Consider the following 27,168-nt stretch of genomic DNA (forward strand, 5'->3'; position numbering starts at 1 on the left):
GTGCCTAGCCCTTGTCCCAGCCTTGACTGTACCTACCCAGCAACCTGCTCCTTTACCTCACTGGGATTTAGCTTTCTTATAAGAGAACAGGTTAAATCCCAGTGAGTAGACAGACCTGCTAATTTAGCCCACTGGAATTTAGCCTTCTTATATAAAGCAGGTTAAATCCTAGTGGGCAGAAGGACCTGGTCCTTTTGAAGAGCCTTAAACCTAGTGGACAGAAGGACCTGGTCCTTTAGAAGAGCCTTAAACCTAGTGGACAGAAGGACCTGGTCCTTTAGAAGAGCCTTAAACCTAGTGGACAGAAGGACTTGGTCCTTTAGAAGAGCCTTAAACCTAGTGGACAGAAGGACCTGGTCCTTTAGAAGAGCCTTAAACCTAGTGGACAGAAGGACCTGGTCCTTTAGAAGAGCCTTAAACCTAGTGGACAGAAGGACCTGGTCCTTTTGAAGAGCCTTAAGCCTAGTGGACAGAAGGACCTGGTGCTTTAGAAGAGCCTTAAACCTAGTGGACAGAAGGACCTGGTCCTTTAGAAGAGCCTTAAACCTAGTGGACAGAAAGACCTGGTCCTTTAGAAGAGCCTTAAAACTAGTGGACAGAAGGACCTGGTCCTTTAGAAGAGCCTTAAACCTAGTGGACAGAAGGACCTGGTCCTTTAGAAGAGCCTTAAAACTAGTGGACAGAAGGACCTGGTCCTTTAGAAGAGCCTTAAACCTAGTGGACAGAAGGACCTGGTCCTTTAGAAGAGCCTTAAAACTAGTGGACAGAAGGACCTGGTCCTTTAGAAGAGCCTTAAACCCAGTGGACAGAAGGACCTGGTCCTTTAGAGGAGCCTTAAACCTAGTGGACAGAAGGACCTGGTCCTTTAGAAGAGCCTTAAACCTAGTGGACAGAAGGACCTGGTCCTGTAGCCCACTTTGATTTAGCTTTGTCAGAGAGACCAGGCTAAATCCAATAGAGCAGAAGAACCTGGTCCTTTAGCCCAATAGTTATAGTATTAACCCCTTATAGTATTAACCCCTTCACGATATATGCAGTTATATCATAACAATATGAAATAATACATAAATAATACATAAATACAAAATACCCCTTTTGCCCCAATATAAAAAAGAACAAAAAAATACACATATTTGGTATTGCTGTGTAAACGGTGTAACGAGAAAAGAAATCGAAACGCCAGAATGAGTTTTTTTGATCGCCGCAAGAGGCGATCAAAACATGGTATCCACCCCACAAATGGTACCAATAAAAATGTCAGTTCAGGGAGCAAAAAATAAGAAATCATACTGCGCTGTATGCAAAAAAAAAAATTAACCTTTGGGGGTCTCAGAAAATGGCGATATAAGCAAAAACCTTTTTTTTTTTTACATCACAAATATTTTTTCACCACTTAAAATAAAAAAAATGGTGAAATTGCACTTTTTTTCCGCCTATTTGAACGCAGTTGGAATTTTCTTCCCTGTATTCCAGCGCACTATTGGGTAGAATGAATGACGCCATTCTAAACTACAACTTGTCCCAACATCAACAACCCCCCATACGGCCACACTGACGGAAAAAGAAAAAGTTAGAAGGGGAGAAGATAAAAATGAAAACGAAAGAATAGAAAATCACCTGCGGGTGAGCACAGTCTGAGGGACCTGCATGGAGAAACCTGCGGTCGTCTGAGCCACAAAAATGATTACCGGGTAAATGAAACTTGTACAGATGGAAGTTAGGGGGGAATAATCCGGGGTATAAACGTGGCCTGTAAATAAATAGCGGAGAACAGACTCCAGGTCTCGTCCACAGCTCAGAGATATAACATGGAGGCTCTGTAGCTATCTATATACAGTATGGGTTCGGCAGCCACCGGGATTTAGCATCTTATATAAAGGACCTGCTCCCTCTCACCACTAGGGGTCAGTCACAACCTCAGCTATACGGCCACTGTGTGAGCTAAAGCCCGGAGACAGCAGGAGGTACCCAGCCACAACCGACACTGAGGCCCCTGATCATGTGACCCCCATACTCCTCCCCTCTCTGTGACATCATCACAGGGCCTGTAAGGTACACATCTTGCCTACATTTCACTCCTCCTATTTTCCCACCCGAGGCTCCGCCCCTTCCTGTGACGTCACCGAAGCCGCGCCGTTTAGACCGTATAGTGTGTGCGGCTCTGCAGGTGGAGGTAGGTGCTGGAGATTCCCCATTACTGGGGGCATTAACCCCCTCAGTGCTGAGCCTGTTTAGTTCCTTTTCCATCTCTGTGGTGTAACAGACGTAACTTTTTGATGCTCACTGACCTATGAAGCGCAGGACACGTGACCCACACAGTCCGACATCCCCCTCCCTCCCTCCCCCTGTAGTGTGACTCTCCCGCGCTGAGTGCGGCAGGTGGCGCCGCTCTGTGGTGTGTGCGGCTCCTGCACCGGGGGGGATAGTGACGTCATTGTGTGTACTGCGCCCCCTCAGGTGATATCGGGGCACCGACCGGTCCGATACCCGGGATGGTGGCGTGTGAGGCCGCTCTCTGCACAGTGTGATGGCGGCTCCTTATCCCACAGGATAGAGCTAGTTCTCGGATGTTGATGGAGCTGTGGTGTTACCTTGTTTTTTGTGTTCAGCGTTATTTCTGTGGCTCCTTTATGAGATATCTGGCTGTTATGGTAAACCATTAACCCAAATTGCAGGAGGCCAAGATTGGAGCGATCTCTGCTCATGGCTGTTACCACAGGATCCGATAATCAATTACTAGAGCGTCACGGCGCTCACGTCAGCGTAATAACGGAGCGGAAGTTGGTTTCTTATTCGGCAATTTTTTCTTTTCTGTTTTTTTTATCGGTTTAACAACAACAAAAATCATCATAGTAACATACAATGCAGCGAGGTGCCCTGATGGGAATTCACTCAGAAAGAGCAACCAAAATTATAAAACTGGAGCAAAAATGGGCATCAAAGTGGGCACCGAAGGGCATTAATGAACGGGTTAACCCCTTAACTGGTGCCAATCTGACCAGTGACGGCTATGTGGCATCATGACTTTAAAGCCCCCCTGCGGGTCGGGTGACCTAAGTCACTGAAAGGTCACCCGACCCGCAGATACAGGGGGCTTTGTTCTTCAGCATAGGGGGCGTGGCTTCACCCCCACGTGACTACGATCGCTCTGATTGGCTGTTAAAAGTGAAACAGCCAATCAGAGCAATAGTAATATTTCATCAATGAAAATTGATGAAATATTACAATCCAGCCATGTCCGATGCTGCTGTAGCATCGGACATGGCTGGTGACAGCGATCCAACCCCCCCCCCTACCCGTTAACGGGGCGATCTGCCCCCCGCCACTGAATGACAGCGGCGATGTGCTGCCGCTGTCATCGCCTTCCCTCCGCTCCCCTCCGGCTTCCGATTGCCCCTCCTCCCACCCCCCAGTACTCACCGAGTGCCGCTATGGCTCCCGGTGTCCCGCGGTCCCTGACCATGGGCGCCGCCATATTGGAAAATGGCAGGCGCATGCACAGTGCGCCCGCCGGCTGCAATTTCCATTCATTCATTTTGATCACTGTGATAAACTCTCACAGTGATCAAAATAGAATGAAAAGTAAATAAACCCCCCGTTTATCACCCCCATAGGCAGGATCAACTAATAAAATAAAGAAATTATTTTTATTTTTCCATTAGGGTTAGGGTTGGAATTGGGGTTAGGGTTGTGGTTAGGGTTATGGTTAGGGGTGGGTTGGGATTAGGATCAGGGATGTGTTGGGGTTAGGGGTGTGTTGGGGTTAGAGTTGAAGTTAGAATTGTGGGGTTTCCACTGTTTAGGCACATCAGGGGGTCTCCAAACGCGACATGGTGCAACCATTGATTCCAGCCAATTTTGCGTTCAAAAAGTTAAACAGTGCTCCCTCCCTTCCAAGCCCCGACAGTGGTTTACCCAAACATATGGGGTATCAGCTTACTCAGGAAAAATCGCAAAACAAATTTGGGGGTCTAATTTCTCCTGGTACCCTTGGGAAAGTAAAAAATTAAGGGCTAAAAAAAAATATTTTTGTGGAAAAGGTTTTATTTTTTTATTTTCACGTCTCTGCGTTATAAACTTCTGGGAAACACTTGGGGGTTCAAAGTGCTAACCAGGCATCTAGATAAGTTCCTTGGGAGGTCTAGTTTCCAAAATGGGGTCACTTGTGAGGGGTTTCTACTGTTTACGCACATCAGGGGCTCTGCAAACGTAACGACGACCGCAGACCATTCCATCAAAGTCTGCATTTCAAAACGTCACTACTTCCATTATGAGCCCTTACGTGTGCCCAAACAATGGTTTCCCCCCCCCCCCCATATATGGGGCACCAGCATACCATGGACAAACTGTACAACTTTTGGGGTCCAATTTATCCTGCTACCCTTGTGAAAATAAAAAATTGCTGGCTGAAAATAATTTTTTTAAGGAAAAAAAATTTTTTATTTTCACGGCTCTGCGTTATAAACTTCTGTGACGCGCTTGGGGGTTCAAGGTGCTCACCACACATGTAGATAAGTTCCTTGGGGGGTCTAGTTTCCAAAATGGGGTCACTTGTGGGGGGGTTTCCACAATTTAGGTACATCAGGGGCTCTGCAAATGTTACATGATACCCGCAGACCATTCCATCAAAGTCAGCATTTCATAATGTCACTACTTCCCTTCCGAGCCCCGACGTGTGCCCAAACAGTGGTCCCCACCCACATATGGTGTACCAGCGTACTCAGGACAAACTGGACAACAACTTTTGGGGTCCAATTTCTCCTGTTAGCCTTGTGAAAATTAAAAATAGTGTGCTAAAAATCATGTTTGAGGAAAAAAAAATTTTTTATTTTCACTGCTCTGTGTTATAAACTTTTGTGAAGCACTTGGGGATTCAAAGTGCTCACTACACATCTAGATAAGTTCCTTAGGTGGTCTAGTTTCCAAAATGGGGTCACTTGTGGGGGAGCTCCAATGTTTAGGTACACAGGGGCTCTCCAAACGCAACATGGTGTCCGATAACGATTGGAGCTAATTTTCCATTCAAAAAGTCAAATAGCGCTCCTTCCTTTCCGGACCCTGCCGTGCGCTCAAACAGTGGTTTATGACCACATATGAGGTATCGGTGTACTCAGGAGAAATTGCTCAACAAATTTTGGGATCCATTTTATCATGTTGCCCATGTGAAAATGAAAATCTGAGGCTAAAAGAAATTTTTTGTGAAAAAAAGTACTTTTTTTTTTTTTTTTTACAGATCAATTTGTGAAGTACCTGGGGGTTCAAAGTGATCACTATGCATCTAGATAAGTTCCTTGGGGGGTCTAGTTTCCAAAATGGGGTCACTTGCGGAGGAGCTCCAATGTTTATGCACACAGGGGCTCTCCAAACGCGACATGGCAACCGTTAAATATTCCAGCATATTTTCCATTCAAAAAGTCAAATGGCGCTCTTTCCCTTCTGAGCCCTGCCGTGCGCCCAAACAGTGGTATTGCATTCGCCACCGTGCTCCCAGTCATCAGCAAATGCTAGCGTCCGATGGTGCCAATCTGTCCAGTGCACTATCGTACTGCATAGCGTTAGCAACCGCCAGAACGGCGCCGTGTGCAAACATTGTGCTTTCCAGCCATAAGGTTAGGCTGGTTAGTGGCGTCCGCCAGTGCTGCGCTGTATGCACCTAGTGTGCTTTATCTTTAATTTGTGTATATCCAGGCATCGCAGTAGCGACGCTGAACGCTAGTGGGTCTAGAGGGACTCTAACCCCATGTCCTTGGAGCAGGGTCCTGTGACCACAACACTAGCGCTCACTCAGCAGTATTGCGGTCCTGTGAAGCAACAGGGTCCGCTTCCTATTAACCGGGTGAAGTTAACCTGTGTGTACTAGTTATACCGCCAGTTATTGTCCGCCATTACTGAGCCTCTGAGCCGCAGTTGTCATCTCTGCACGGTGGACCCCGTGCTGCGAACGCACCTCTTACCATCTCTTTATTATTTGATGCGTTCCGCCAGCCCTAACAAGCCGGCAATTCATGTCTGGCTACTGTAAAATCACACTGACAACTCACAAAACAATAGATATATACACATAGAAAATAAATATATATATATATATATATATATATCTACACAAAAAAGACAGTCCGCACAGTAAAAAAACGGGCCCTCAACATAGGTGCACATGTCCTGAGGAACATTCTCATGTTAATGGCTGTCAATCCGAAGGAATCCCGGGTGCCTCTCCAACAAGACAGACAATCATGATCCAAATGAAAAGAAAGCAGAGGGCACTCACTGGTAAAATTCACCTTTCATTTCAACGATTAAAACGTTCATCTGGAGAATGGGAGTGCAGGAGACGATGACTGTTTCGCACTGGAGTTGCACTTCTATGGGTCACAATGAACTTTAATGAGCGGTACCACGTGACCGCTGAACACTGGTAGGAGCTGCCTGCGCTGGAGACCATGGGAAAAGTCAAGGACTGCAGAGACCGCCCCAGGAGGGGGTGAGTATGACGGAGAGGACAGGGGGAGCCATGCAATATTCATGTCCCCGTTCCACAGCCGCACACCGCTCTGTCTTCCGCGTCCTCTGGCTGTGATGTTCAGGTCAGAGGGTGTGATGATGCGGCTAGTGCGCGCCCTCTGCCTGGACAGCCACTGCAGAGACCCGGAATACAGCGGTGGTGGAATGGGGACAGGTGAATATCGCATGTGTCGGGGCCCTGAGCCAGCGCCTGGCCCCCATAGCGCGCCGGTGTCCCCGCCTGCTCAGGGCATCGGCACCTGGCGCCCAGCGACAAGAGGTGAGTATGTCATATATATATATATTTTTTTAACTCTATGGAGCATCTTATGGGGCCATTATTAACCTTTATGCAGCATTATTTGGGGCATATTTTTGTATGAAGCATCTTATGGGGCCCATCATGAACTGTATGGAGCATTATATGGGGCTCCTAATTCAATATGGATATTCAAAAACATTTAACCTACTGATGTCTCAATTAATTTTACTGGTAGGTATCTATTTTTATTTTTGAAATTTACCAGTAGCTGCTGCATTTCCCACTCTAGGCTTATACTCGAGTCAATAAGTGTTCCCAGTTTTTTGTGGCACATTTAGGGGGGTCGGCTTGTACTCGGGTCTCGACTTATACGCGAGTATATGCGGTAATATGATATTATAAATATATATACGTATCTATATACATATAAAATATATATTACATACATACAGCTCTGGCAAAAATTAAGAGACCACCACATCAAAACCCTGTCATGGCAGCCCATTCTCCAGACCTGAACCCCATTGAAAACCTCTGGAATGTAATCAAGAGGATGATGGATTGTCACAAGCCATCAAACAAAGAACTGCTTAAATTTTTGCGCCAGAAGCTGTGAAAGGCTGGTGGCAAGCATGCCAAGAAACATGAAAGCTCTTTTTAAAAATCATGGTTATTCCACAAAATATTGATGTCTGAACTCTTCCTGAGTTAAGACATTAGTATTGTTGTTTCTAAATGATTATGAACTTGTTTTCTTTGCATTATTTGAGGTCTGAAAGCACTGTTTTTTTTTTTTTTAAATTTTGACCATTTTTCTTTGTCAGAAAAAAATACAAAATTTATTGCTTGGAAATTCGGAAAAATGTTGTCAGAAGTTTATAGACTCAACAATTTACATTTTACTCAAAAATATACCTATAAAGAGAAAAATCAGACAAATTGAGCATTTGAAAGTGGTCTCTTAATTTTTGCCAGAGCTCTATATATTCTATATACAGTGTGTCCGTAAAGTCATGGTGCACTTTTGATCAGTCACTGGAAAGCAACAAAAGACGATAGAAATGTGACCTCTGCACCAAATAAAAGAAAAACTCTCCCAGTTTCATACCTATTCAGTGCAGTTTGATGTGGGCTCCATTTGTTTCCCTACACAGATCCAAACGATAGTGAAGTTCTTGCCACACACTGGTAAGGACGTCTGGTGTAACAGAGTGAATAGCGTCTGTGATTCTCTTGTTTTAAGTGCTTAAATGCATCCCTTTCGTCACGGAGTCGGAAAAATTAAAAACTGGGATGGTTTTCCTTTTACTTGGTGCAGATTTCACATTTGTGTTGTCTTTTGTTGCTTTCCTGTGACTGGTCAAAAGTGCACCATGACTTTACGGACACACTGTATATTTGTCAATGACAAATACAATTGGTATAGTGCAAAATTCTGGACATGTACTTAATTAAATGATTTATTTCACAGAAAAAAATGGCATGGGGTCCCCCTATAATTTACAACAATAGCTATGCAGACAGCTGAGGGCTGATATTTATAGACTAAAACACCGGAGAAAAAAGGGAGCAAAACGATGATTGCAAAATATACCAATGATTTTTATTTTTAAATATCATACAAAAAGTGCACAAAAATCTGATGAGTTTTGAGAAAGAACAAGCTATTGTTCGAAACACGGAATCTATTACTTGTTACTCATGTGAACACAATATTCTTTGCTCTGTTTTGGACTTGTTTTTAACAATAAATTGGACTTGAATTTGCAAAGCTGGACCTTTTTTCTTTTTCCTTGGTTACTGCGTGAAGACTGCACGTGGTCCGGGCTATCCACTACACATGCCTTCAGGTGAGCTGGCTTCTTTTTCTCTTTTTGATCTGAAATTCCCTTGTCCCATCTGATGAACTAAAACTAGAGCAGCGCAGGACATTAGCGCAGGCAAGACAGTGGCCGTATGAAACTGATCCCTGAAAAGGGCCTCTAGTGCCAAAGAAATTGCTAGGAGCAGGAACATAGTGGCTCTGTACTAGCAAATCATTAAGGTTTTTTGACCTCCGAGGCGTCATGGAGGGAGAACGACTCAAAATGGTCCCCAGAGTTGGATCAGTACCCAAGACGGACCAGTGCCTATTTAATATGCCACGCATATTTTGCCACTCATCGTTATGAGTCGAAATGAAACGAATTGGTCCGCCATCCTCAACACTTATATTCCTCTTGGTGGAGTGTAATAGACTGCCGCGTGGAGTGCGTCTAGCCCTGTCATAGCCAGCTTTTATACTCCTCCGTGTAACAACCCTGCTGGCATCACTACATGGCCTCCCATCCCCCGCACACCAACTTACTTTCTGCTTCAAGCCATGCTGTGAATACTGTCTGTTGCCAGCCCTGTGCTCCATGTGCTATGCCTCGTGTTTTCCTGCTTGCTCTCCATGTTTCCTGACTGTGTGTATAGGGGGGCGGCGCCTGAACTCTCTGGTTCTTATGCAGTCAGGGTGCACCTGGGTAATCTGTCCCTGACCAATCACCTGGAGCCCTTGACTATTTAGTTTCACTACTCCCACTGAGACATTGCCTGTGCGATGTCTATACTCAGTATCTTGCTGCTGAGGAAGCCAGGCCCTGTTCTGTGTGTCTCCTTCTCTGGAGGATTACTCTAGTCTTGCTTTGTACCTTGTCTGCCTGCCAGGAGGCTGAATATCCTGGCCCTTGAGTCTTGTTCCCAGTGCCTTGTCTGTTCTCTGTCCGCTTGCCAGGAGGCAGTATATCCTGGTCCTTGTGTCTTTGTCCCGGTGTCTCTGTCTGAACTCAGTCTTACCTCTGTCTGTCAGTCTCCCTGTTTGTGGTTCCTTCTCTTCCGTGTCTTTCCTTGTGTCCCCCCTGTCTGTGCATCTGCACCCTCGCAGCTTTATCTGTGCATCTGCACCTTCGCAGCTCTGTCTGCACGGCTCCTTAGCCGCTCTGCCTGCTCCGCACTCCTGCGGCTCTGCCTGCTCCGCACTCCTGCGGCTCTGCCTGCCTGCATCTCCTATGTGTACAGGTCCAAACCTGTCCTCTCATATACCACTCCTTCCTGCCTATATCCATACCTGCACCTCCTGTGTGAACAGGTCCAAACCTGTTCTCTCATATACCACTCCTGCCTGCCTGCATCCATACCTACACCTGCTGTGTGAACAGGTCCAAACCTGCTCTCTCATACACCACTCCCTCCTACCTACACTTGCTGTGTGAACAGGTCCCTACCTGCCCCTTCTCTTACCACGCCCGCCTGTCCTGTGTCTCCAAGCCGTGCCCGCCTGTCCTGTGTCTCCAAGCCGTGCCCGCCTGTCCTGTGTCTCCAAGCCGTGCCCGCCTGTCCTGTGTCTCCAAGCCGTGCCCGCCTGTCCTGTGTCTCCAAGCCGTGCCCGCCTGTCCTGTGTCTCCAAGCCGCGCCCTCTTGCCCAGTGTCTCAGCCTGCCTGTTAGTCACACCTGTCCGAGTGACTTGTCCCCGTGTGGGATCAGCAGCCACAGCCAGACACCACCCTGGAGTGGCACCCGACAGCTATCTGCCGCACAAGCCTGACCTCACCATCAGAGGCTCCAGTGAAGACCGAGGCAGCTGTCGTAGTCACGCCCCTTCCAGGGTAGTCTGGTTTGTGGCACAGTGGGGCCACAAACCCCCGGCTCGCGCCATTCAGCCAAGGCACGAGCGTGACACTCCGGCTATAACCACGTATCAAGAATCGATTTTTCAAATCTGTGGCTTGTTCATCAAATTTGGTATCGGTGGAACAGATTCGCCACATCCTAAGAAACTGTCCGACCGGGATGGCCCTAATGGTGGCAGAATCATGGGCGGATGTAGCATGTAATAATGTGTTGACAGATGTGGGCTTCCTGAAGACGTCCGTCTGGATGCGCCGGCTGGAATCAACCTCCAGACGCATGTCCAGGAAGTCCACAGTTTTAACGTCAAACACATATGTCAAATGAATATTAAAGATGTTATCATTTAAAGCACCCATGAAATCCCCGAGCTGGTCGGCTGTCCCATCCCACAAAAATATGATGTCATCTATATAGCGATACCAGCACAGCACATGGGAGACATCCCGCGGGCCCTTGTCGCCAAAGATCATTCTCTCCCAGGCACCAAGGAAAAGATTAGCATACGAGGGCGCAGGCCGCCCCCATGGCTGTGCCCCGCTTCTGCAGATAGAAATTGTCCTTAAAAACAAAAAAATTGTGGGTAAGGACAAAGCCGACCAGATCGAGGATAAACTCACACAAGGGGCCATCCAGGTCGGAGGTCCCCAGGAAGCGGCAAACCGCCTCAAGTCCTTGTCTGTGGTCTATGCAGGTATAGAGGCTCTCCATGTCGGCAGTAACCAAGAGGTTAGAAGATTCCACAAAGATGCCATCAAACCGCGCCAGGGCGTCCGTCGTGTCACGTATATATGAGGGGTGTGACTCCACCAAAGGTTTTAAGTAGAAGTCAACAAATCGACATATAGGTTCACACATCCTCCCAATACCCAACACGATAGGGCGCCCCGGAGGGTTGAGGGCATCCTTGTGGATCTTGGGTAAGAGGTAAAAGGTGGAGGTCCTGGGGGATCTGACCACCAAACCATCAAAGACCTTTTTATTAATCGTATTATTCTCCAAAGCCCTGTCCAGAATCAGCTGTAGTTCATGCGAGAAAGAGGCCTTGGGATCAAAGGAGAGTTTTTGGTAAGTATCAGGGTTTTTTAACTGTCGAAAAGCCTCCCTTTCGTATTTACAATTCGGCCAGATATCTATATATATTTGTAGACTAGGAAGGGGCCATGGATAGTGGTCCCCCCCCCCCTCCCCCGTCTACAAACACCAACTCTAAGCCGCCCCAGAAAAGGCGCATCTGCAACATGCGCCAATTCTAGCACACAGCCTTGCTCTTCCCACTACCCTGTAGCGGTGGCATATGGGGTAATAGTTGGGGTGTTGATGTCACCTTTGTGACATCAGGCCCTGAGGTTAGTAATGAAGATGCATCAATTAGGCACCCCCATTACTAATCCCATATAGTCAAATAGTAAGTAAAACACAGACACCCATTAAAAAATCCTTTATTTGAAATAAACAGACTCCTTTATTGTTCTTATTAAACCATACTTACAACCTCTGCTAATTCCCCAAAGTCCTCATTCTCCTGTAAAAAACATAAAATAATAAACCAACAAAATACCATACCTGTCCGTTGTTCTGTCCGACACCGTAATCCATATGAGGGGCATATACAGTTTGCAACCAGGATGGTGCTAAGAAGCAACCGTCCTGGCTGCAAGCTACTGGTGAATGAATGAAATGCTGCCAGCGCAGACTCAGTGACATCACCTCTATTCACTGAAGCTGTTCTCTAAGCCGGCATGAACTGCTGTGACCTCAAGACCGGTATTTTCCCACCAGTCACATAATGTCTGCTGGGATAACTATGTGTACTGGAAAACATAAGGCCCAACTCATTAAGGGTGGTATTGCACTCACCAATCTCAATAAACTGGCTTGCTGGTGTACCATGCATACCTTAATGAATTAGGCACATTTCTTAGCTGGTGAGCACCGCTGCCAGTAATACACTACAGTTAGACAGGAGTACATTACTGGCAAAATCTATGCCACTATAATGACGTAAAGTTTAATTAATTAGACGGCCAGGTTTAGCTGTGCCCAGTTCAGTCTCCACCCATTTTGGCAAAGCTGGTAAAGACTGGCGTGAAAATTGGTGTAAACGCCTTCATAAATCAGAGCAATAGTCTTCAGCCCCTGTGTTCTGCCTCCTATAGTCTGGTAGCTCAACACTAAGAATTTGTTTTACTTTTTTAAGCCGATTATCATGCATGGTAAATGTGGTGATGATTTTATACTACTGTCCATTATAGTAGATAGGTAAAAGAAATACAAATCAAATTAATTCTAGGTGATGATAGGGCTGGTTGATTCTTAGTAAAATCAGTTCAGTCTGGATTTACTTAAAGGAGTTGTCCAGGTTTGGCACGAAAGTCTACAGTCACTCTACTTGACTGCAGACTTGTGAATCTTTGTACCATGCGCTGTCAGGATCATCTGATGCTGGTGTTGGGACCACGATATGCACGCTTCCAGCCAAATTCCAACTAGATGTGCTCACCCTTACTCAATTCACTTAAATTGAGCGAGGCCAGACCTGTGTATTTGGAATGTGGCCGATCATATGCATGTTGCCTACTTGTGTTCACATGACCTCCCGCTCTAGGCACTAGAGAATTCTGGCAGCATGCACTGCGCGATGAGAGGATTCATAAGTCTACACTCACATGTGACTTCAGACTTTCGTACCAATCCTGGACAACCCCTTTTTGCTCTCCAGCAGGCAATACACAGGTCAGATGGCTTTTAAAGTAGAAATAGATCAGCTACTTTTGTAATTGCTGCGTCTTTCTGAAAATTCAGTCTGCTCAGAAAAATAGAGTAGTAGAAAGCTTAATATAAATGATCCTGGTGGATACTTACTGTGGCCCAGTTTTGAAGCGCCATCACTCATGTCCTCTGCAAAGGTAAAGTCTGCCTTCTCCACTGCTAGGCTATGTTCCCACAATGAGCTGTTATTGCTAGGATTTTCGCTCCATCAAAAATCTGTGGAGCTCAGCCACAGTGATCTTGGGGTTCTTCTTTACATCGCTCACTAAGGCTCTTCTCCCACGAATACTCAGTTTGGCTGGATGGCCAGGTCTAGGAAGACTTCTGGTGGTCCCAAATTTCTTCCATTTAAGGATTATGGAGGCCACTGTGCTCTTAGGAACCTTGAGTATTGCAGAAATTCTTTTGTAACCTTGGCCAGATCTGTGCCTTGCCACAATTGTCTGAGATCCTTAGCCAGTTCTCTTGACCTCATGATTCTCATTTGGTCTGACATGCACTGTGAGCTGTGAGGTCTTTTATAGACTGGTGTGTGCCTTTCCAAATCAGGTCCTATCAGTTTAATTAAACACAGCTGGACTTCAATGTTGCGTTCCCGTGCGGTTGGCGGGCACGTTAAAATGACGCCCGCGGACTCATCCACTTACAACACATGTCCCTGCGTACCCAATGTTAAGGATAGGTACGCATGCGCATCTATGCGGATCTGAAGGGAAGAAGTACGCAGCCCTATGCAGAGCACCCAAACGCAAGTGTGAACTTAGCCTAAGTATGGAATGGTGAAAGAAACACCTGGCAGGAGCCGTGAATATGAAATAAATGTGAAAAGGATAAAATTGCTAGATAAAATAGCCTTTATTATTAGAATGGCACAACAACAAGAATAAAGATAGTGCATAAAAAGGCAATTTAATACCGCTATACTAAAATGAGCGTATGTTTATAATTTTATATATGACCATAAATAAATTAAAACAAAATTAATATAATGAACCAAATAACAATATGCTCTTATATCATATATGCCCAAGCACCTCAGGCCCAGTTCAAAAGTCCCTCTGTAATTTACCCAAAAATTAGGCTTAAAAGATAAAAAAAATGTGCAAAATGGTGCAAAAAGTAATTGCTTCGAAGATGTGCACAATTGCAAATTGTGCAAAATTGCAAAAGTAGTGCTGCAAATATACAAACTGCGGCAGTGTAAAAAACATCCAAGAAATATATATGCAATATATAATTCAGTGCACTTAAGATGTCCTAAACAACCGCTGAACATGTGGACTCAAAGGTTTGAAACATAGGGTTAATAATGGGGCCGTAATCTCTGTGAGGGTGGGTAACGCGGTGTGCCTCTGGAACGCGCCCCGACGCGCATTTCGGAAAATTACCTTCGTCAGGAGGATGGTAACAGCTCAATCGGCAGGTTATTTATAGACCTGCACATCCAGGACACCAGATGAAGCGGCGCATGCGCCGTCGGCGTGAAGCGGAAGTGACGCGGCAAGTGGCGTCATGTGGGTAAACACAGCAGACGGAACTGGCGTGTCACTGCACATGTAGACACCGTTGCCGCGCAACGAACCAGAACACCAAGCTGCTCATGCGCACTATCAATGTCTGGATAGTGCCAGGAATAAGATGTAAACAAATCATAGTAATCGGCATGGCGATGTAATATATAGTACTTAGAGTGCACATATAAGATGGAGGTTAAAAATTAGCCAATAATCCTAAAAGCGGACATATATAGAGAGAATAATCGCATATAGCAATATATGTGAAATATATATACATATGTACATGAAGCATATCCATCCATGAGCAAATAATGCAATTATTGCACAAAAAGTCCAAAAAGATCAATTTAGTGCACAACAAGTTATGTGTAAGCAATTATATAAATATGTAATTGCTTACACATAACTTGTTGTGCACTAAATTGATCTTTTTGGACTTTTTGTGCAATAAGTGCATTATTTGTTGATGGATGGATATGCTTCATGTACATATGTATATATATATTTTTCACATATACTGCTATATGCGATTATTCTCTATATATGTCCGCTTTTAAGATTATTGGCTAATTTTTAACCTCCATCTTATATGTGCACTCTAAGTATCTAAGTACTATATATTACATTGCCATGCCGATTACTATGATTTGTTTACATCTTATTCCTGGTATTATCCAGACATTGATTGCGCATGAGCAGCCTGGTGTGCCGGTTCGTTGCGCAGCAACAGCATCTACATGTGCTGTGACACACCAGTTCTGTCTGCTGTGTTTACCCACATGACGCCACTTGCCGCGTCACTTCCGGTTCATGCCGACGGCGCATGCGCTGCTTCATCTGATGTCCTGGATGTGCAGGTCTATAAATAACCTGCCGATAGAGCTGTTACCATCCCCCTGACGAAGGTAATTTTCCGAAACGCCCATCGGGGCGCGTTCCAGAGGCACACCGCGTTACCCACCCTCACGGGTATTATGGCCCTATTTATTAACCCTATGTTTTAAACCTTTGAGTCCACATGTTCAGCGGTTGTTTAAGACATCTTAAGTGCACTGAATTATATATTGCATATATATTTCTTGGATGTTTTTACACTGCCGCAGTTTGTATATTTGCAGCACTACTTTTGCACAATTTGCAATTTTGCACATCTTCGGAGCAATTACTTTTTGCACCATTTTGCACATTTTTTTTTAACTTTTAAGCCAAATTTTTGGGTAAATTACAGAGGGACTTTTGAACTGGGCCTGAGGTGCTTGGGCATATATGATATAAGAGCATATTGTTATTTGGTTCATTATATTAATTTTGTTTTATTTTATTTATGGTCATATATAAAATTATAAACATATGCTCAATTTATTATAGCGGTATTAAATTGCCTTTTTATGCACTATCTTAATTCTCGTTGTTGTGCCATTCTAATAATAAAGGCTATTTTATCTAGCAATTTTATCCTTTTCACATTTATTTCATATTCACGGCTCCTGCCAGGTGTTTCTTTCGCCATTCTCAGTTGGTTTTTCATTGTGTACGTCTGCCATCTAACTATCTGGGAGAGGGCACAATTTTTCACATAGATGAATATTATATTGACTCATTGAGTCTAATTGTTTTATTTAAAGTGAGCTCTCCCAGTTAATTAAGTATGGAATGGACAAGGCAACTGTTAGGTAGATTCATAACTAGCTTAGTGATCGGACCCAAAGAGTGGTCGTAAATGGCTGCACATCCAGTTGGAAGAATGTCTCAAGTGGGGTACCACAGGGCTCTGTCCTGGGCCCTGTATTGTTCAACATCTTTATCATTGATTTAGAAGAAGGAATTGATTAAATTAGCTGATGATGCAAATCTAGGGAGGGACAGCTAATACTAGAGAAGAGAAAGAGAGGATTCAGAAAGATATAAATAAAATGGAGCAGTGGGCAGCAGCTAACAGAAAGTTTTTTTTAACAGGGAGAAATGCAAAGCGCTACATCTGGGTTATAAAAATTAAAAAGGCATATACAGAATGGGAGGAATAGGGCTAAGCAACAGCACATGTGAAAAAGACTTAGGTATATTAATAGATCACAGACTGCACTTGAGTCAACAGTGTAATGCAGCAGCAAAAAAGGCAAATAAATTCTAAGATGTATTAATAGAAGCATACAGTCTAGATCACGTGAAGTCATTATTGCCCTCTACTCCTCTTTGGTCAGATCTCATCTGGAATACTGAGTCCAGTTTTGGGCACCACATTTTAAAAAAGACATCAACAAATTGGAGCAAGCCATGCAAACCATGTCCTATGAGGAACGGTTACAGGATTTGGGAATGTTTAGCTTCCAAAAAAGAAGACTGAGAGGAGACTTAATAGCTCTCTACAAATATCTCAAGCTGTCACATTGTAGAAGGATCATCTTTATTCTCATTTGCACAAGGAAAGACTAGAAGCAATGGGATGAAACTGAATGGGAGGAGACAGAGATTAGATATTAGAAAAAACTTTGTGACGGTTAGGGTGAACAATGAATGGAACAGGCTGCCGCGAGAGGTGGTGAGTTTTCCTTCAATGGAAGTCTTCAAACAGAGGCTGGACAGACATCTGTCTGGGATGATCTAGTGAATCCTGCTTTGAGCAGGGGGGGGGGGGTTGGACCAGAAGACCCAGGAGGTCCCTTCCAACTCTACCATTCTATGATTCTATGCTTAACTGCACCCCTCAAGGTGCTAAAAAACAAGAAATTTATTAAGCCTTCAGTTGCTTCACAAGAACTAAACCATTGTGGAAGGAAAAGATTAACATTTAACTTTTTTCGCAAAAATTTTTTAGTTTACATAAACTTTTTTTATTTTCACAAAGGTATCGGGAGAAAATTGACCACAAAATTTGTTGTACAATTTCGTCTGAGTACACCAATACCCCATATGTTGGGGAAATCCACTGTTTGAGTGCCTGGCATAGCTCGGAAAGGAAGGCGCGCCGTTTGAGTTTTTCAACGCAAAATTGTCTGGAATTGAGATCAGACGCCATATCGCATTTGGAGAGCCCCTGATGTGCCTTAACAATGGAAACCCCCATAGGTGACCCCATTTTGGAAACTAGACCCCCCAAGGAACTTATCTAAATGTGTGGTGAACACTTTGAACCCCCAGGTGCTTCACCATGTCAAGTTTGGAGACCCTCTGATATGCCTAAACAGTAGAAACACCCCAAATCTATCTCTAACCCTAAGGCTGTGTTCACACGTAGCGTTTTTTTTTTGCGTTTTCGCGGCGATTTTGCCGCTAATACGCAAAAAAAAAATCCCATGCAGTCCTATGTGATTCCGCACATGCTGTGCTAAAGCTGCGGATTTTTCCGCGGCGGAATTGCATCGCGGAAAAATACGCAGCATGTTCATTCTGTGTGCAGAATCGCGGGAAAATCCGCACACATAGGAATGCATTGTTCTGCTTTCCTTCCGTATGTGGCTGTGCCCACCATGCGAAAAGTAAGCAGAACATTTGCGGATGGTACCCACGGGGTCTGGAGGAGAGGAGACTGTCCTCCAGGCCCTGGGTACCATATCCCTGTAAAAAATAGTATAAAAAATCGAGTTATGAATCTTCCGGCGTCCCACGCAGCCTTACTGATGCTCCCGCCAACTCACGTTCCCAGTAATGCTTTGCGGCAAGGACCTGTGATGACGTAGCGGTCTCGCAAGACCACTACAGTATCGCGAGACTGCTGCGTCATCAAAGGTCTCGCAAGGCATCGCTGGGAACGGGAGCATCACGAGGATCGGGGACGCTGCTCGGGACGTCGAAAGGTGAGAATAACACCATTTTTTATTTATTTTTTATTATTTTTTACATCCAATCTTTTACTATTGATGCCGCATAGGCAGCCTCAATAGTAAAAAGATGGTCACACATGTCAAACACTATGTTTGATGAGTGTGACCAACCTGTCAATCAGTTTCCTAAGCGATGCTACAGATCACTTGGAAAACGTTGCATTCTGCAAGCTAATTACGCTTGCAAATCGCTAGTTTTTCTGAGGGAAATAGGCGGGAATTAAAATGCGGTTTTCTCGCATATTTCCCGCGGAATGACATTCCGGAATTTCCGCGGCAACTCCGCAACGTGTGCACATAGCCTAACACAGCCCTAAACCCAACCTTAACCCCAACACACCCCTAACCCAAACTCTATTTTTATCTAATTACGGAGGTGACAAAAGGGAGTTTGAATTACTATTTTTTTTTTATTTGTATCACTGTGATAGGGTCTATCACAGTGCTCAAAGTGAACCAATAGGAAAAATTTCCTATTGTTGCCGAGTACTGGCTGGCAGATCTTGGCGTACGCACTGCGTACAGTATGTGTCCGCCATTTTCTTCCAGGAAGAAGACGTGGGGATGGCGGAGGTACTCTCCTCTGGTATTCTAGATCATATCAGAGGAGAGAGAAATGAATGGAAAACCAAACCTTTCCTCTTCTTTTTTTTTTTTTTTTTTGTGTATAATGACAATCAGGTGTCAGTAAAAGCCGACCCAAATCATGTTCTTCGGAGATTTTCAGATGCTGGGGGGTCCTATACACTTGTTTCTCGGCACTGTTAAAAAGCGAGGAATAAGTTCCCTTAACTGCTGCTGTTAAAAGGCGTATCGACGGTTGTTAAGGGGTTTACTGAAATTTTTTGGCTGGGGGTGATGCTGGACTTGTTGTGTAGCCGGCATTTATTGCTTGTGACAACAGCTCAGCTCTTGTGCCTTTCCTAAAACTGTGACCTGAGCACTGACTCATCATGTACATAATTTTGTGCTAAGATTATAATGATCCCGTTCCAGGGCTGCTTGGGACTCCTGTTTAGTTTTTGTACTTACTAGTAATGACTACATTAGCGGCCTAAGCAGCTCCAGTCCTTGCGAAGCGAGAATTCTCCTTCATATTTACTCGTATCTCCAGAAATTGTTTTCTTACATGAAGTTCTTTTATGATTTTCCATCTTCACCCCATTTAGATTCCCATAATATCGGATCCTTTCAGTGGCGATCTTCTATTTATGAGAATTTTCCTGATTAAGCTGTCAAGAATGGATAGGGACAAGATGGTGGAGAGGATAATACACCTCCTCCTAGAGATCCTCTTCCGGCTTACTGGAGAGGTGAGAGATTCTGATGACGTCCACATTACATCATTCTTATCTATGGGAATAACAGATGGACACAACTGGAGAGGTGAGGACTCTGGAAATGTCTGTAGTGAGATTTATTAATTTATCTTTCCATAACCAGGATTACGTAGTCGTGAAAAGGACCTCTTCTAGTGAGCGCTGTCAGGACCCTAGGTCTGAGAGATGGGGAAGAATCCTGAGCCCAATCACGAGGCCTACACCTCACCCCCTGACACATGAGGACATCAATGACCAGAAGATCCTAGAACTCACCTACAAGATGATTGAGCTGCTGACTGGAGAGGTGACACTGCTGGGAATGCTGGGACATTATACAGTTACGCTATGGAGGGACCGGGGGATGACGGTATCATTGTATGTGTCAGGTTCCTATAAGGTGTCAGGATGTCGCCGTCTATTTCTCCATGGAGGAGTGGGAGTATTTAGAAGATAACAAAGATCTGTACAAGGACGTCATGATGGAGGTTCTCCAACCCCTCACATCACCAGGTAATACACAGGACTGAATACACACGGCCTATAATTATCTGTATGTAAGGAATGAATTCAGTCCCTGTATGTGTTTCCTCCAGTTCTATCCAGTGAGACAACACCAGAGAGATGTCCCCGTCCTCTTCTTCCACAAGACTATTTAGAAGAAAATCACATTGTTCCTCAGGATCTTCAGGTAGATGGCGAGAAGGTGTCATGAAATCTTCCCTATGATGTGTAGAAAGCTGTGAAGGTCTTGTGCTCAGTCTGGTTTTATCCACCAGTATTGAGGCCAATTTATTAGAGACATTGGCCCTTTTATGGAGTTTTCCTATATGTAAATTAGACTTGGGCCAGCTACAGCATGAAATTAAGTGTTCCATTTTTTGTTGTTCAGCTTGAAGTATGAATCCATGTTTGTACGGAAAAATCGAGTAATCTCAGCGACTTTGAATCAGACATTAGTTTTTGAAATACTGGCCCTGACTAATCTGCCACTGATGACTAAACAGTAACCAACACAAAGAGGACTTAAAAATTCTCCAAAAAATTAAGAAATCACAGCATAAAAAAGGCAGAGATGTTTACCTGCCCAGGCTTCCAAAACAAATGCACTAGCAAGATGCAGTGGACCCATTTAACACAGGTGCAAAAATGCCGATGAGACAACCACTCTCATCCTGCAAATCCATGGGGGAAGTGGGTGGTGATTTGGCATGTTAATGCACAAAAATAGTCTGTGTGCGGCGCTGTTCACATATATGTGATGCAGAGCATCTGGCTCACAGCCTATTAGTAACACCCATACTCTTAGATCAGGCGTACTGCCCATTGCTATCCAAAATGCATCCTGTGTGAACAGACACCACACACTTTACAAGACCAAATGGGCCCAACTGAGGCCTGAAAGATAAAGTGCAAAAAACACATAAATAGGTGAGGTATTAGTTAATATTATGGCCAAAATATGGAAGCCCGCAACCCTCGTCAAGTCTTCACGCTTGCAAGTCCTATCGGTAAACAGAAACCAACAAAAAGAGGACTTAAAAATACTCCAAAAAATTTAAAAATCACTGTAGAAAAAAAGGCAGAGATGTTTACTTACCCAGGCCTCCAAAACAAATGCACTAGCACAATATTTTGGAAGCCTTGGCAAGTAAACATCTCTGCCTTTTTTCTGCTGTGATATTTCAAAAACTACCAACCATGTACCATTTATATGTACAATCGTGTTAAGAGTATTCTGTTATTATTGTGATGAAGGAAAAATCCAGTTAAAGGGGATCCTGTGGATGAAAACAGCTAGTTGAGAAAGATATCAAGCATCTTTCTTATGAACACAAGGTGCTCAGTCATGCAGCTGAAGTTGAATTCAATACTGATGTCCAACTAATGTGTCTGAAGGCACTTGACGTTCATTACACATCAATGGCGCTTAATATGTCTGTCTGCTGATATAACCCATATGTGCTATGGGAAAAGCTTAATTGGGTAAGAGTGAAAGAAATTTCATCCCTGTGCAGTGGAAAATATTGAACGGTTAAATGAATCTAAATTTCTGATGAACTGTAAGAATTTGGCACCAGTATCAAGAACCTTTCCGATCGGATTTCAACATTTCAGTAGGTGTAGTAATAGTGTTGGGAATGTTTTCTTGGGACGTCTGTTAGCTGCGGATAGTTGTTTGGGCCTATTGGCGTGTCGTTGAAAATCAAGGTCATCAGCTGAGTACCCTTGGTAGAAGGACCATGCACCTGTTCGCCGCCTCACCTTGTGACGTGTACCTACTAAGTCCAAGGTCCATGTTGGTACCTGGACCCTCTGTGTTGGTGAAAACGGGCAGGAAGGGTACAAGGGGAACGGGAACATGGCACACTCAGGAATTTTGGAAGCAGCGGGACAGATGAAGTGGAAGTTAGCAGAAATTGAAGCAAGCTAAAGCGTGGTGTGTACAAAAGGTGGAGTACACCAAACTAAAGTCTTAAATCTCAATCCTGGAACACAAGTGTGTGTCCTAATGGACCTTAAAAAGCCTAGGAAGATGATGTCACTGAGCAACGCTGGGCAACCTTCAAAACCTTACGTGGAGCATAACAGAGGGCAATGGACTAAGGTTTAGGAAGCAGAGCCTGAGACGTGTGTAACAGCACCATGTCACAGTGGTAGTGTAGTCATGGATTGCTTCCAAGAGCATAACTGTTATTTCTTCTCCGCTCTTCACAGTCCTCAGATCTTTAACCTATAGAACATCTCTGGGTTGAGATAAATGTGCTGTAAAGAGCAAGTCAGATCCATGTAATGTGCAGCAACTGCAAAGACCTATCCTGTCGGCATGGGTCAGTATTACTTTAGAATAATTTTATCACCTAATGGAATCTGTGACGCAATGAATTGCAGAGATTCTGAAGGCCAAAGAAGGTACGTACTATTAGATGAATGTATCTAATAATTTGGCCATTCAGTGCATATTTTATACTTGGTTGAGATGACCGGATAAAGCTGATCATAGACTAGATTACATTTCTATTTATGCAGGCTGTTGGTTAGAATTAGGAGCCAACAGCAGACCTTCAGCTCTGTGATAACTACTGCTGTAATGACATGTTTGGTAGTCATGTTCATTTATGATCTTTTCTGTTATATGATATCCTTCTCCATCTGTCTATAACTTTTACAATATTTGTTTCAGGGTGAAGATCTGCCCCATATTAATACTACAGAGACATATGTGAGGGGTGATGAGTGGTGTAAAGAGGAGATTCCTATAGATGACTGCCCAGGTGAGTAGTGACCAGCTAAATGCAGAGAAGTCACTTAGTGTTCATTCATTGGCTTCCTTAGTTATGTGTTAAAATTTTTAGGGTATAGCATAGTTTTTTTTTGTTTTTTTTTCTTTAAAAAATATGGATTGTATTCCAAGTTATTGAATGTTTAACCCCCTTAGCATATAAATAAATGAATAAAAGCACTGCATTGAGGTTGGCGACTGTATAGGGGGATCCAAAGTTGTTGATGCTGGCTGTATTGCATATTACATTACTGGCATCTGTGTCTATCAATCGCAGCCAGACATGAGCTTTGATTGCTGCTGTTAACTATTTAGATACTGCTGTCAATTACTGGTATCAGCATTTAAATGGAATGGCTGCCAGTGCATGAGCTCCACGGTTTCAATCTGCCAACTGTGACACATTAATGACTTGTAATGTATGTGAAAAGAAAGTCAGCCCTCACTCTTCTTTCACAAGAGACTTCAATCCTTTTTAATTTTCATTATTTGGACATCTAGCAAAAAAGTGCTAGCAGCGTTGCGGCAGGTCCAGAAATTTCATGCAAAGAGACATGACGGAGAACGAACATTTCGCGCTGGTTTGCGATTCTACTGATCCATGTAGAAGTGCAAACCAGCGTGAAACGTTCGTTTGTTGTATACTTCAATACTGTGCTATTGAAGTATATGGAATAAAGGATCAAATAATCACAGGTTTATGTCCACTAATCAGATTAACACCCCCTAAAAAAAATCTGTCAAAATTAATTAACATGATAAAGAGAAAAAATAGCTAAACACTAGAATTGCTTGTTTTTTGGTCATTATACCCTTTAAAGAAACACACAAAAAAAACACAAAAGCAATCACAACATCCTATGAACCATGAATGGATATCAATAAAAATGTCAGCTCAGCATGCAAGAAGACAACCCCTCCCTCCGATCATTGGAAGAATAAAAACGTTACAGATCTCGGAAAATGGTGACACAAACCAAAATTTCTGTATTTTTTTCATTAGTTAAATTAAAAAAAAAAAAATACAAGCTTGGTAATGCCGTTATTATTGTGACATGGAGAATCATTTTTTTTCAGATTGTTTTTACCACACAATGAATGCAGTAAAAATAAAGCCCCAAAAACCATGGCAGAATTTATTTTTTTTCCCCCAAATGGATTTTTTTCTGATTGACACCATTTATTTGGCCACATGTACAAAACTACAACTTATCCCACAAAAAAAACATGCCCCTTGTATGCCTATGTCACACTAGATAAAAACAATATGTCTCTTGGAAGAATGAGCGGAGAAGATGAATAGGCAAAAAAAAAAATTGTCCCTATACTGCAATTAGGTCTGTCCTCGAACTATGCAAATCCATCAGTCTTTTTGGGTTGATAGCTGCCTCCTCTTTTTCCATAACAGGTCTTTTTCTAAGCAGCTGCCACGCTTGGGGTGGGAGAGCCGCCCACCATTTCGTGCACTGCATTCTGATCTTGTTCCAATTTATACGGCTGTCTGACTGTGGCTTTATTCTGTGCGCTCTGTTTCTGTACAGTGACCGATTTTTAACTTCTGCCATGTACTTCGGTATAATGGCTTGTGTGTTTTTACCTAATTGTTCCCTGATTTCTGTTAGCGTTACGCCCATGAAGGGCCGTCCGTGTACCTTTTGTGTTGGGGGTTCTGAATTTCTCACTGGCTGAGAGTCAAATCATGTAAAGTTTTTCTAGTGAAGAATTCCACTGTTAAACTTTGCCTTGTCAACTCATGGTTGATTTAATTATGGCTCACAGAGGAGTTGTTGGGTTTTCATTTATCTTAACCCATAACCTCTCCGTAACGAGCAGATTTTCATATGTCGGGTACCTTTTTAAGCTGGAGTAGACTTCTGCTTTATTTACACAACTTTCTGGCATAGAGTATGGCCACGCTCTCCTACTTAGCCACACCCTCAATAAAATAAAACAAAGATTCAAATCGAAAATCGTACTTGGTTTTTAAGAATCTCAATTTTTTTTTTTTTTTGAAAAATCACCCAACCCTAGTTCAATCATAAGCTTCTTCTCTTTGGTCTCTGAGAGTATGTTTTTGCAGACATTGATCACCATCTTCTTTCAGGGATCGTTGGCTGGGCTGTCCTTTACCTTCCTTTTCCTCTGAATGCTATCTGAGGCGACAAGATGGCAAAATTTCTATAGAGGACGTCAGGACTTGAGGAGGGGAGGTTACTAGTGATGAGCGAGTATACTAGTTACTCCAATCCTGTGGAACTTATTTTTGGACTTCCATGCGCTGCTTGACAGAATACACGATTCCAATTATAATTGAAGAGTAATCATTTATTCCCAACGAGTTTCGAAGTAAAAACTACTTCCTCAGGGGATGACAGACATCCCCTGAGGAAGAAGTAGTTTTTACTTCGAAACGCGTTGGGAATAAATGATTAATCTTCAATTCTAATTGGAATCGTGTATTCTGTCAAGCAGCGCATGGAAGTCCAAAAATAAGTTCCACAGGATTTGATATATCGGCGGTCACTTGTTTGACCATTGGACGTGCAGCAGCTGACTACTAATCTTATATGCTTGATCTCTCCTGCAACAGGTGAGTGGATTCCTTATATTTTTTAAAAAAAGTATCATCAGATAAGACCCTATTTGCGCTTTTCTGTTCCTATAGTGTATTATACTATACTAGTTACTCGAGATTTCCCGAGCATGCTCGGGTGATCTCCAAGTGTTTAGATGTGCTCGGAGATTTAGTTTCTGTCGCCGTAGCTGCATGATTTGCAGCTGCTAGACAGCCTGAATACATGTGGGGGTTGCCTGTTTGTTAGGAAATCCCCACATGTATTCAGGCTGTCTAGCAGCTACAAATCATGCAGCTACGGCGACAGAAACTAAATCTCCGAGCACATCCAAATACTCGGAGATCACCCGAGCATGCTCGGGAAATCTTGAGTAATGCCGGGATCACACATCATGTGTGATGCGAGAAACTCGCATGAGTCTATCACATCACACCCGGCACTCAGGACCGGAGCTGCGGCGGCATGTATTTCTATGCAGCCGCAGCTCCAGTCCTGAGTGCCAGCGGCAGTGCCGGATGTTGATGCAAGAGACTCATGCGAGTTTCTCGAATCACACACGGTAGTGTGATCCCGGTCTAACGAGTATACTCGCTCATCACTAGAAGTTACTACTGCTGCAGGCTGGTGTCAGTGGCGGCAAATTAGATTGTGGAGTAGGTGAGAGGAGGAATCGCTAAGATAGAGAAGAAGGTGAAAGCAGAATCCTTATTGGGGTGACCAGGACATGGGAGAGTGGCCAGGGACTGTCAGACTCTGCCTTCTTTTTGGTAAAGAGAAAATACCGTATGCACTACATGGAGAGGTGCACAAGTAGGGTCCCACACCTTGTGTAAAGTAAGAAAAACTTTGCACTCAACTTCTGAATAGATGCAGTTGTATTTAATGCAGCCAAATTAGTTTCAACAGTTTTATTGAAAATGAAACATCATAAAACATGAAATACATTCATATTAGAGTACAAGGGATCCCCTCGCAGGGGGAAATATACAAGAAAAGACACAATATGTCATACGTTATCCTTGACTTCTTAATCTAAATTTTTAGTATTCTAGTCTTAACGAGGTGGGGAGGGAGAGAGGGGAGTTTGTAATGACTGTCAATAGTATAGAGTAAATAGATATGAGGTACTAGAGAGTTTGTTTTAGAGACTATAATTGTAAGAGACAGCTACCATGTCAGCCCGCTATGCAGATAAAGATATCATCCTGGAAAGGTCATCATCCCTATAAGCCTGAATCCAAGGGTCCCAGATATTTCGAAAAGCGTAGAGTGAATCAGATCTGATGGCTTCTATTTTCTCGTATAACATTATCAAATTAACCCTTCTCTTCACCTGCGTTATTGATGGCGTACTAGTCTTCCATCTGCTAGCTATGTGGTTTCTCGTTGCCATAGCAATAAAGTCAATAAGACGGCAGGTTCCACTATTGGCATTGATTGGTCTGTCTCCCAGCAGTAGTACTGA

The 27,168-nt window shown here is 43.7% G+C and overlaps 1 protein-coding gene across 3 annotated transcripts in view; it reads left to right on the forward strand.

Moving 5' to 3' along the window:
• Positions 1-1,980: 1,980 nt before the first annotated feature.
• Positions 1,981-27,168, forward strand: part of LOC141070956 (uncharacterized) — an 89,331-nt gene continuing 64,143 nt past the window's right edge. For 2 of the 3 annotated variants that reach the window (XM_073559585.1, XM_073559588.1), the window contains exons 1-6: positions 2,616-2,651; positions 19,695-19,838; positions 19,969-20,151; positions 20,234-20,357; positions 20,441-20,535; positions 23,029-23,119. In XM_073559585.1, coding sequence (XP_073415686.1) covers positions 2,631-2,651; positions 19,695-19,838; positions 19,969-20,151; positions 20,234-20,357; positions 20,441-20,535; positions 23,029-23,119 — 658 coding nt within the window. In that variant the 5' untranslated portion in view covers positions 2,616-2,630. Of the gene's footprint in view, positions 2,174-2,615; positions 2,652-19,694; positions 19,839-19,968; positions 20,152-20,233; positions 20,358-20,440; positions 20,536-23,028; positions 23,120-27,168 lie in introns of those variants that run through there. The other variant, XM_073559587.1, reaches the window with a different exon arrangement.

The sequence above is a fragment of the Dendrobates tinctorius genome, unplaced genomic scaffold, assembly GCF_039654945.1.
Source record: "Dendrobates tinctorius isolate UK_male_01 unplaced genomic scaffold, ASM3965494v1 ptg000014l, whole genome shotgun sequence".
In the NCBI taxonomy this organism is placed as follows: Eukaryota; Metazoa; Chordata; class Amphibia; order Anura; family Dendrobatidae; genus Dendrobates; species Dendrobates tinctorius.